Source organism: Miniopterus natalensis, chromosome 2 (genome assembly GCF_054644295.1).
Source record: "Miniopterus natalensis isolate mMinNat1 chromosome 2, mMinNat1.hap1, whole genome shotgun sequence".
Lineage (NCBI taxonomy): Eukaryota > Metazoa > Chordata > Mammalia > Chiroptera > Miniopteridae > Miniopterus > Miniopterus natalensis.
Genome location: NC_142082.1, coordinates 3,259,868 through 3,271,989, shown reverse-complemented (window position 1 = coordinate 3,271,989; position 12,122 = coordinate 3,259,868). Strand labels below are relative to the sequence as shown.

General features: G+C 49.2%; 1 protein-coding gene across 1 annotated transcript in view; it reads left to right on the top strand.

Moving 5' to 3' along the window:
• The first annotated feature begins 10,649 nt into the window (after positions 1 to 10,649).
• The window catches only part of VEGFC (vascular endothelial growth factor C), a 72,511-nt gene continuing 71,038 nt past the window's right edge, over positions 10,650 to 12,122 (top strand). Inside the window, exon 1 of the mRNA XM_087813561.1 lies at positions 10,650 to 10,793. Within this exon, the coding sequence (XP_087669687.1) occupies positions 10,650 to 10,793 (144 nt within the window). The remainder of the gene's footprint in view (positions 10,794 to 12,122) is intronic.

Sequence of the window (12,122 nt, the reverse complement as noted above, 5' to 3'; positions counted from 1 at the left end):
TTAAATTTGCTTCAGTCTTATCTGGCTTTTATCATTAAAAATTAACTTTCTAGACTAACTTTCAGCATCCTGATCTCTCTAAGTAGCTAATCTGATAAACTGGACATTTCCCGGAAGCAGTCAGTGATAACGGGTTAATATGTTACCTCTCCTGAGAACTGGATTAACTTAACGGCTTCTGGTTGTATGTCAAGCTAGAGATTTTTAACTTTTGCTTCTATTGAGCAAAAACTGGCTTTCTGTTTTTTGCAAAGACAGCGTAAGTGGACCTATAACGTATCAGATGTGCACAGAGGAGCTGCCCGGGCTAAGGGTTGGGGGTCTGGAGTCCAGCCGTCCTTTGTCCTTTGCTCTGCCTTTGACCCTCCCCAGCGGCTGCGAGGACCCTCAGGACCAGGCCAGCATCTGCAGAGGGTGGGTCCAGTACTACTCCCTTAAGCAAAAGGGATGACAAACTCCTACAGCAGCAGTGAGGACATCTGAGGGCTTATCAAACCCTCAGGTCTCCCCACCTAGAGAGTTGCCACTCCACCTTTGACTACAAGCACCCTAACTCCCATGTTGCATGAGGTGTCACAGAAATAGAAAGTAAAGGTGGCCTCTAAGAGATACCACGTTGGCCAGAGTGTACAAGGATTCCTGAGGGGAGGTGGGGTGGCTGCTGTGAAATAGAGGCAGGAACCTCAACATCGAGAACGCCAGTGAGTCTCTATGTGTTTAAGAAACAGTCAACAGGGCATGAAGCACCTGGGCTGCCAGGGTAGGATGCAGAGTTAGACTGAGTGGGTCTGGGCTGGGGCATAGGATCCCGAATCTCTAACAAGCTCCTAGGTGACGATCAGGTTGTTGGTTGGAGGGCCGGCCTTTAGATAACCAAGCTCTAGGCACCTCCTTAGCTTGACTGCTCTAGAATTTTATAGAAATGGAATCATGTAATTTATTTTCACAGAATTATTTACACTAGCTGCTTTCATTCCAAGAAGGCCTGAGACAATAATTCATGCTGTTCTATGTATCAGTGGTTCGTTTCAATGCTAAATACAATTCTATTGCACGAATATACTGCAATTTGTCCCTCTACTCTCTTAATGGGAAATAATTTCCGAATTACTCCTTTAATTTCTTTTTAGACCCGTGAGGTTTAATAAAATGTGTTTTTATAATTTTCAAGTATTTTGGACTTTTATAGTTTTTTCAAATATCAATTGTTAATGATTTATAATCTAATTCCATTATGGTTAAAGAACATACTCTATAAGATTTCAATCTTTTGAAATGTATTATTTTCTAAAAATTAGGGCTCCAGGATAGGGTCTATCTTAGTGAATGTTCCATGTTCATTTGAAAAGAACTTATATTCTGCAGTTGTTGGAAATATATATATATATATATATAAATAATCACAACATGGTTAATAGTGTCAATTAGCCAACATGATTAGCGGTGTCATTCACATCTTGTATATTATTACTCATTTTTGTCTAATTGTTCTACTGAAGAGGGGGTGTTGGAGTCTTCAACGGTATCTGTGGACTTGTCTGTTTTTGCTTTGGCCTGTCGGTTTTTCCTTTATGTATTTTGAAGCTGTTTTTAAGATCATACACATTTATAATTTTTCTGTTTTCCTCATGCACTGATGCTTTTACCACTTTCAATTTCCCTCTTTACCTTTGGTAAAACTTGCTGTCTAAGAGCTGATGTTTTCCAAAGTATAATACAGCCACTCCAGCTTTCTTATTATTAGAGCCTGCATGGCATAACTTTTTCCATATTCTAACTTCAACCTGGTTGTATCTTTGTAATTAAAGTATGTCTCTTATAGAAAACATATAGTTGGGTCTTGCTTTTTTAATCAATCTGAAAATCTCTGCCTTTTAATCGAAGTGTTAAGTCACTTATATTTAATGTAATTATTAATATGATTTGATTCAGTTCTGCCATTTTACTATTTGCTTCCTTTCAGTTTTTGCTCCTTTGTTCCTCATTTTCTGGTTTCTTTTGGGAAAATTCAATTTTTAGTATTTAATTTTGATTCCTCAATTAGCATTTCAGTGCTTTGTATCATTTTTAAAGTGGCTGCTATAGAGATTATAATATGCATCTTTAAGTGAACATAGTCTCCTTAGTGTTAAATTGTACTACTTCAATAAAACAAAGAAACCTTGCTATAGTATAGTAATATTCACATTTGTTCTTTGTGCTATTCTTGTTATATATGCTACAACTATTCACATTATAAATCCCTTAATGTTACAGTCATTGCTGTGTGTGATAAGGAAGTTAATAAATAAATTACATATATTTATGTATTTTTAAATGTTTAAATATTTGGCTACATATTTACAGTTCTGGTGATCTTTATTCCTCCCTTTAGATTCAAGTTCTTACCTGTTGTGTAATTTAGCTCCCAGTCTGACAAACTTCTGTTAATATTTCCTGTCGTGTAGGCCTGTTTCAGTTTGTCTTTCAAGAGTAAATACTCCTCCATTTTCTGTCTGATTTTGGTAGTTCTCTCAGTGACTTCAAATAGTTGGGGGTTTTGAGGGAGTTAGGGGATGGGGCCAATTTTATAACTGTTATCTTCAGCAGGCTTAGTCTAACCAAGCCACCCCACCATTAGCAGAAGCTAAAATCCCACTGTTTATATTTTAACACACTAAATTGTAGCCTTATTTAGTCATTAAAGAAACACTTCTGAGGACATTAAAATGTGCTAGACATTAACAAAGGCAAAGCTTATTCAAGGAATTCCAAGTGGTTGAATATCATTAGGAGACAGAGCATGGCTGGGGAGAGGGGAGAGCGGTCTATGGAGGAAACAGCCATGAAAACTGGCAAGCATTTTATCTTGTGGGTGATAAGGAGCTGTTGACGGGATTTAAGCAAGAGAGAAACATAAGCAGACATGGATTTTTGCAAGACCAATGGTACAGATGAAGAAATTTATAGAGTAATGTCTATAGCTAAAAAAGTGAGCTGGGATATTCCAGACTTCCTGTGGGTCTGGAGAGGAGGAAAGGAACTGAGAGAGGCAGAAGGTAGAATGTGGATGTGTAATCACAATTGGGAAGTGGTAGAATTTCAATAATGCTTGTAATAATCATAGAAAAGTGTCAAAAAAGTGAATTATATAAATGTATGAAGTCATAAAATTCATATATGATATATGCATGGAGAGAAAGAGGAGAATCACTGATATAATAAACAATGAAAATTAAGTTCAAAATCAGGGGAAAATTCTAGAAAGCATTAGGAAAAAATAAATAAATGGAACAAATACAAGAAAAGTTAACATATGAAAATAAAGGTACGTTATCTATATCTGTATTCAAGAAGTCCTAAAAAATATAAGGGGAAAGACAGTTTGGACCAATACTTTGAAGACATATAGCCCATAATTTCACAGAAATTACACAAACACATACACACAGACAAACATACATGAACTTAGATTGAAAAGACCAAAAGTGTGCCAGAGATATAACAAATAAATAACTATGGATATATTATGTAAAATTTAATAAAGTGAAAGACAAGGGAACATTCTAAAATTCTCCAACAAGAAATGGCAGGTTATCTACCGACGACCAGCGTCCTATCAGCATCCTGGGCCAGCAGAGGGCGTGCGTAAGCTCCCGGTGCTGGCACCAGGCTGCTTTCAATCCATTGTCTCCCAAACTAGCTCTAGAACATTAAACAACATAGTCACCTTCTCCGTGGCTCAGTTTCCTCATTTATATCACACAGACCATACTAATTTCTGCCATAAGAGTATTAGGAGTACTAAGTGCATTAAAATAGGTAAAACCCATAAAAATACAGCCAGACACAGAACAGATACTACACGACTATAAACTGTATTTGCTGTCACGTTTCTTGGTAGCAATATTTGGAGGAGATCTACAACAGAATAAAATTTTCAGAGTGCTTAAGAAAAGATAGTTGACGTGAGAATTTTATATCCATTTGAATAATCATTTAAAGACATGGTTAAAAAAACAGAAAAATATACTAAATGTAAGGGAGAAATAAAGATGAATAAACTTATCAGTATTAAGTTTTAATTATTCATCATGCTGCAGGCAAAATGTATTGAGAGACTGTTAAATGTCAAGTATTCTTTTAAGTTCTTTACGCATATTAGCTAATTTAGTGCCCACGCAAACCACACCTGGCGGGGAGAGGTTCACCAGAGGTCACCAGGGCAGAGCTGACAGGCAGCCAAGAGCTGTCTCCATAGTGGGCCTTCTGTGTGAGGCCCGTACATGTGAGACGGGCCTTAAATACAAACCATCTGTTCCTTGCCCCCCTTCTGAGTCTTTCCCCCGCGAAAGTTTGTTTACACACGTTATCTCTGAGGAAAGGTCCTTGAGTGTGGTTTCAGTGGAAGCAGAAACCTTTCTTTCCAGGGAGTTTTGATTTCGGTTACCTGCCCTGTTGTGTTTTCTTCCACATAAAACGCCAGTTCATGGTTGAGTCCAATTATGAATGAAACCAATTATTTCAAAACCAAGGATGGGCACTGGCTGGGTAACACTCACAGGGAGATGTGTGCGAATCACGGAGCTGTATCATTTCTGCTGGACAGATCACGCTGTCCTGTATCTGAGCACAGAAAGGGAAACGGCATTAGAGTTGGGGACCTTGACTTTTCACTGCTAAGAAACAGCAATCATTGGTCAGCTACGCAGAACCTTAAGCCCACAATCATGAAAAAAGTAGCTAAGGAGAAAAAAAAAAAAAAGTGCAGATTCAAACATGTCCACCGTCATCTAAATCTAGTTCTGTGGGTCTTGGGTGGAACTGGCCACGGCCTCCAGCTGCCATCTCGACACAAAGCTCAGTGGTGGGAGCTCTCTCACCCAAAGACCATCGCTTCCAAAGAATTCTTAAGAATCCCTAATTTTAAGTCTCCTAAAGGAATGTCAGTCCTGTTGTCAGAGAGTTAAACCTTGTGTCCTTTTAGATATTCACTCTCTCAAGTTCTCTCAAGGTTAATTGTTCTCGTGCTCAAAATTACCCGAGAGTCCCTCTCCACTGCGGATCCTGGGCACTTTGTTAACGGCGTCTTTTCCAGATGATAAAGCTTCTGATTTAAGTCATGTAGAGGCTCCTTTGGAGAACATGAAGGAAATGCAGCTCATAGCTCTTGGTGGTAAGACTGGCTACACTGCAAGGCCTCCTCGTGGTGTTCGGCCAAACCTGCCCAGAGCCAGGTGGAGTCCAAGACTGGCGGAGAAATACGCAGCCTTAAAGGGAGGCCTGCGCCACGTTCTTGTGGTTAGAGTGGATGATTTCTCCCTTGAGTTTGAAAATACCACTGGCCTTCTCTGGCTTTCATGAGGATTGGGAGTGTTAGGGACGGTAACATTTCTGAACGCTCAGCAAGGCTTTGCAAAGCTCTGCGGTAACTCCCCCAGCACGAGGGTGTCTGTATTAGTGGGGGGATAGGTTGGAATTCAAGCAAGTTTTTGCTACTGTCAGAACCATACCTTTCCAGCAAACACCAGCTGTGTCCCACCTTGAAAAGTGGCATACGTTGACTAGGACATTCACGCTCCAAGGCAAGGTGTCAGTGCAAGTGTTCAAAGGTATCCTCAGACTTGGGTTCTTGCACATGCCCATCTGCACCGTTTGCAGGATTAATCCGGTGCAGGGGGGGACATGCACCCGGAGACACTCTCGGCAACCTTAATAAAACTTTCTCCCCAGCCCTGACAAAGCACCCCAATCACTGTGTCCTCCTTGGGGGGGGGGCGACTTCATGTCACATGTTTGCAAGGTTCCAAAGGAAGGAAGGCATCCGGTGGCATTAGGCAGCCATTCTGAAGGGGACAGGTCATCCTCATGCCATGTTTTTCAGTCACCCTCTTCATACTTCAGATCAGGCATTGTGTCCCCAAGAAGAGTACTTCTCAGCAAGAATCTTTGGGTGTTTAAGGGTCAATGGGAACTTGAGTGCTTGATACCTGGTTGCCCCCCTTTAGGTTCACTCATCAAGGGCTTGAATACTTTCCATCCCAGTATTTGATTGTATGTTAAATCTCTTATTTCTGACTTGAGGCCAGTCAAAGAAAGTGAGGAAAGACCTGTAGTCATATGTGCTCCATGACCTACCCCTGTACGTTTTCTAAGGGTGGTAAAGAGCCTACCCCTAAAGTCTCCCATGTATTCATTTTTTCATTCGTTTGGGTGCACAATCTCCAAAAATGTTGTCCAATATCTAGTGTTGTTCTAAATCCCTCTGGTTTTATTAAGGAATTTAGGGTCTCTCAAACCATACTCGGGGTGTTCACAGAGCCTTTTCCATTTAATTTTATTGGTTCATAATAGCACATAAATAAATTGATGTGTATCCGGAAACCCTGAATTACATGTTCCTAGAATGACTGCAAATTGCTGTCCAAATTTCTGCCTATCCTACAGAGGCCTTGGAAAGTCTTCAAACATCACTCTCAGCTCAGAGCACGATCAGGCTTAAAGTCCACCATAAGGGTCTTGTTCTGGGCTCGTTCACATTCAGGGTTCTTGGCTGCCCAGAAGGCACGGGAAGCTTGTCAGAAAGAGTGCTGGGGCAGGAACAACAGAGGACCACAGCGGGAAGGAGGGGAACAGGACGGTTAAAGCTTCCAGGTTCAAGTTCTGATGTGGGCAGATCTAAAAGAAAGACAGTCTTTCACATTTTTCATTTGTCTCTTCCACAGAATATTTAGAGGCAACTGTGGGGTCTGAATTTCTCTTGCAAGCTTTCTCATATCAAGAAAACACAGGTCATTGAATGGTCACCATTTTCCTTTCTTGTCACTCTAAGGAGCTTCTCAAATAAACAATTTTGTTCTCGTGAAGTTTCCCAAAACGGTCACTGAAATTCTAGACTTTCATTGGTAAGTTATGCCATTTAGAAAGAGATGCACTGGTATCAGTGTGTAAAATATACCTAAGAGGCAGGAGTGTGGCCTGCAGGAGACACAAAGGTGGGTTTAGTCTGAGACAAACACATGACCGTCTGGCAATGGTTGTTCAAATCAGGGGTTGGTTCACCTTGTGTCCTGGGCTCCCCAACCCAAGGGTAGGCAGCCTCCAACGGCAAACCTGCAGCTCTGAAGTTCTTGGTAAATACAGCACTGGACGTGAACTTCCTGCTATCATTTGGCAGGTTGATAAAAAGAGATCGGAACCGAGATCTAAGGCGAGACTCGCCCCATCGCTAGAAGGCCTCAGCGGTTCCTCTCACTCCTGAATTGAGGGGCTTGGCTTCAGCAGCAAGGGGGCTATCAATAGGATCTCGGTGGGACTGGCAGGCTGTTGAACTCCCCAAAATATCACCAGAAAACCTTTTAATAACAAAAGTTACACTGCGCAGAACTCACGGCAGTGAGGGAGAAAGCCTCTCAGAAGACAGTCAGAATTAGAGTAAGTGGAGGAATTTGAGGTCTGGACTCAAGTAGGCTCAGGTGCGCCTTTCTAAGTGGGGGGCTGAGTAGGATGGGGCCAAGTTCCCGGTGCAGCGGTTTCGGGTGGGCTGACTTGGTAAGTAGGGGTCTGTTACTGATGAGCAGGCTTTTTGCCAGAGTGAGAGCACTGTCTTCAACGTATTGATTTCTCGGCGTTTCCTGCAGCATGCAGCTGATTGAGTTACTAGTTCTCAATTTTGTCTTTCCTACGCTAAAATTTCCTAGATGGCACCAGTAAGTCACACTGACACAAATCCATCTTTTGTCTAAGTCATGTGTACTTTCTCCCAGCATTTCCTTTAGTTAAAACAATAACAGTAGGAGGAACATAACCTGTTTGAGAGGAATGAAAGAGTCTGGATGTGCTTACCGCTGTATTTCAAAAAAAATTAGTACATATTTTCGATACATTTTTTATTGAATTTCTTGGGATGACATTGGTTAATAAAATTATATAGATTTCAGGGGTACGATTCTATAACATATCATCTGCCTACTGTATGGTGTGTTCACACCCCAAGACGAGTCTCCTTCCTTCACCATTTGTCCCCCACAGACCCTCTCCTACCTGCCCCACCCCTCCGTCCCCTCCCGATGCATTTGGATTCTGATGACTTTGCAGTCTTGACACTATGCTAGGCCTCGTGAGCACTGGAAATGCCTGAGATTCTCAACTTGGTTGCCTATTAGGACCCTGCCAACTGCCCCAGACCAATCAAACCAGAATCTCTGATGTGTGCGTGTGTTTTCAATTACAGTTGGCATTCAACATTTATTAGTTTCAGGTGTACAGCATTCTGGTCAGACACTTATATAACGTACGAAGGGACCCCACGCTCAGTCTAGTACCACCCAACACCACACATAGTTTTTAAATATTACTGACCCTGTGCCGTACTTCACAGCCCCGTGACTATTTTGAAGCCGCTAATTTATACTTCTTAATCCCCTGAAATCTCCGTTAGGCATTCCAAGTAATCAAAGCTGAGAAACGCGGAGTCAGGCAATGGTTACAAAGAAGCTCAGCTTCTACTTAAATCCTTCCCCAGCGAGTCCTTAGCTCTTCCCTTTATCAGTACTGAGGACGATATGGCAAAGCGGTCAAATGTGCCTGTAACCGAAAGACGGCAAGAGAACTAACACGCAGACAGGCGCCGCATCCCAACTCATCCCAGCACGCTGAGGACGGAGTGACTCTCAGAGGACAGATTTAACAACGGCAAACGCCAGAGCTCAACTCTCGGGCACAGCCGACCAACTTCGCTCACGCAGGGCAAGCAATGCCGACGCGACTGAACAGCAGGGCACGTGAAGCACTGGGAAACGCAGTGGATTTTAAGTGCAATGTGGGTCAACCCTGTGGCTCGGCTGCCGGGAAATAAACTCAACCGAGGAGGCTGCGTCAACAGACGCATTAAGGTCTGGACGCGGAAGACCCTTTCTGGCGCTTGCTGGGTCACCTTGAGGACGGAGTCTTCTTGTGGACCGCGTGCTAAGTGAAAAAGTTCAAATGAGATCAGGGCTGGTGAGGGAGCTAGGAGTTGCCGCAGGGAGAGCTGCTCCGCTGGGAGGAAAGCTCGCACAGGGAGAACACAACGTGTTTTTGAAAATACTTGAAGAATCACACACGGACGTTAGAGTAGGTTTATCGTGGCAAGTGCAGAAGTCGAAGGCAATGGAGAAGTGAAAGGAGAGGCCGGCTGTTCAGCAACCTTGGCCATCAGCGAAGGGAAAGGACAGGCCCGGCCCCTGGAGGTATTTAAGCCTTCAAGTAAACGAGGCCTGAGGGGAGTTTCAGAATGTGTAGAGCTGAATCAGATTAAGAACGTCTCCATCTACGCTTTCCTGACCTGCGTTTCTAAAAGTAGCTGGGTAGAGACAGCGAGCCTTTTGGCCTCCGCACCCTGTTGAAACCCTCCCCTTGGCTCTGTGAAGCCTGTGCCCTGGGTCCCCCGGAGGGAGACCGCGGGGGCCAGCACCATGCAGGCCGGGGGGCTGTCCTGTGGGGAGGTGCAGTCACTTCTCTGGGCAGCTGACCACGTGTCCAGCCTCTATCAGCCCCTTTCTCCCTTAAACCGAACCTCTTGCAGAAAGTGACCCTGTGTCTCTACTGCCCATGAGGACTCTGGCCAGAAGTTGGGATTCCCAAGGGGTCATCAGCCTGCAGCCCAGTGCCCGGCGGCGCGCAGACGGCTCCTCGGTGCTGGCTCACCGGCCACACGGCGTTACCAGCCCCAGGGACAGAGGGGCCGGTCCGGGGCCGGGGCCGGGGCCGGGGCCGGGGCCGGGGCCGGGGCCGGGAGGGGTCCCCGCCGTCGCGATGGCTTTCTCCGGGACCACGTAGCACTCCGGGGCTCTTGCAAACCCTGAGCGGGGCGCAGCGGGCCACGCGCGCGGGAGTCGGACGGCGCCGGGCGCTCGGGACAAAGGGCCCCTCCTGCCCGCCAGGCGCTTTCTCCCGCGGCCACGCTGCCCGGCGCGGTCCCGGCCCCCGCGCCCGCCCGCAGCCCGCAGCCCGCCACCCCTGGGGCCGCCCCGGCTCCGCGCCCCGGGCCCCGGGGGAGGGCTGGACGGAGGGCGCGCGGGGGGAGGCGGGGCGCGGGCGGGCGCCGGGGCCGGGGAGCGCGCCGCGGGGCGAGCGCAGGGGAGGGCGGCCGGCCCGGCACGCTCCCTCCCTCGGCCTTTCTCTCACATAAGCGCAGGCAGAGGGCGCGTCAGCCATGCCCTGCCCCGCGCCCGCCGCGCCGCCGCCGCGCTCCCGGCCTCGCCGCCCGCGCCCCGCGCCCCGCGCCCGCCGCGGCCACCCGGCGCGCTCCACTCCTGGGAAGGGCGGGGAGAGGGGACGCGGGCCCGCGGGGGTTGGAGGCGCCGAACATCGCGGGGGCTTTCGGCCTGGCCCCCCTCTTTCCAAAGAGCACCAGCAGCCGCGCGCGCCGCGCCGCCGTCCGCGCTCGCCCGGCCTCCCCTCGCCGGCCCGGCCCCGGCCCCGGCCCCGGCCCGAGCGCGCGCGGGGAGCTCGGATGTCCGGTTTCCTGTGAGGCTGCCGCCTGACCCCGCGGCCACCCGCCCGCCCGCGCCGGCTGGACGGCGCCGCGCACGTCGGGAAGGCCGCCCGCCGCCCGCCCTCGGGCTCAGCGCGGGGCTCTCGGGCGCGCGGAGGCGAGCAGCGGGCCGCCGCGCCCCGGCCGGGCCACCATGCGCCGGCTGCGCGCCCTGTCGCTGGCGTGCTCCCTGCTCGCCGCCGCGCTGCTCCCGGGCCCGCGCCACGCGCCCGCCGCCGCCGCCTTCGAGTCGGGACCCGGCTTCTCGGACGCGGAGCCCGACGCGGGCGAGGTCAAGGTGGGTGCGGGTCGCGCGCGGGCTGGGCGGCGGGGGGACCGAGACCCCCCCGTGCGTTCGTGTGTCACCTTGTGTCCGCCGGACCCAGACTTTGCGAGCGGGCTGCACGCTCCTGGGGAGGAAAGTTTCCTTCTGTTCTCACTGAAAGTTGTTGCCGCGGAGGGAGGCGAGGTGCCCCGGCGCAGGGCCCGGGAGCGGGCCGGAGGGTGACAGGCGTCGGGAACCTGCGCCCGGGGCGCCCTGAACCTGCGCGGGGGGCGCAGCTCCGGGGAGCCGGCTTCACTGGCGTCCGGGGCGCTTTTCTCCCCGGCAGGTTAGGGGGAGTCACTCAGCCCTGGGGCCGGGACACAGCCCCCGCGGCTTGTTTCCCCCGCGCAGCCCGGGCCTGGGGGCGCAGCCTTAGGGAAAGGAGAGGAGTCGGTGCGGGCTGGATGGGGGGCGCAGGACTTCAGAGTCACCGCGGGAAACGGGTCCAGCGCCAGGCGCCCCGCGACGGCTGTGGATCACGGCCGGGCGTGACTTTCCAACTTCATAAGCTCTGCATTTCTGAAACCTGGTCGTAATATTCTGAAAAGTAAGGTGGGTTTTGTTTTGTTTTGTTTTGTTTTGTTTTGTTTTGAATAAGCAACATTGTAACTCTTTGCCTAAAACAATGTTGCCAAGAGGCTCCTGAGAGGTCCTGGTGTGCAGCGGGAGCTGTGCGTCTGCCTGCTCTCGCGCCTCCCCCAGAGGCTGCGTTTTCGCCGGACGGCTGGGGTCCGACCTAAGGCGGTGCCCCCGCAGCCCCGTCCGGCTCCCGCTCCAGCTGGAGCTGCGGGAAGGCTCCCTCCCCGCACCGGTCCCCTGCCCGGCCCGGAGCGCACGGCTCGCGTCCCGGGGCCAGAGGAGAAGCTGGCAGCGGGGAGCTGCGTGATGAACAGGCACGGAAAGCTTAGAAGTTAAACCGCCTTCCCACCAATTAAATGCCACCAGGGTGTAGCAGGGCACCCACTGGCACGTCCCCTGGTTTCACTTTCTGTTTCTGCCAAGTCCGACCACCAGAGCCTTGACTAAGGTGCCCACTCGGTGCAGACAGTGCGGAGCAGGAGGTAACATGGGAAGGGCGCAGGGTAAGCTAAGCGCCCCCAGGAAGGTGGGACCCCGCTGGGACCCTCCTGAAGGAGGGCGCAGGTGTGTGCCTGCCTGCCTGCGTGTGATGTATAGGTGCCGCTGGGCTGTGAAAGGTAATTTATTTTTAATGTTCAAATCTGGCTTCATCGGCGATGCAATCAGTTTCCCCCTTGGTCATGAAAATCTTCATGCCTTTCTGTTTGCTTTCCACGCTTGACC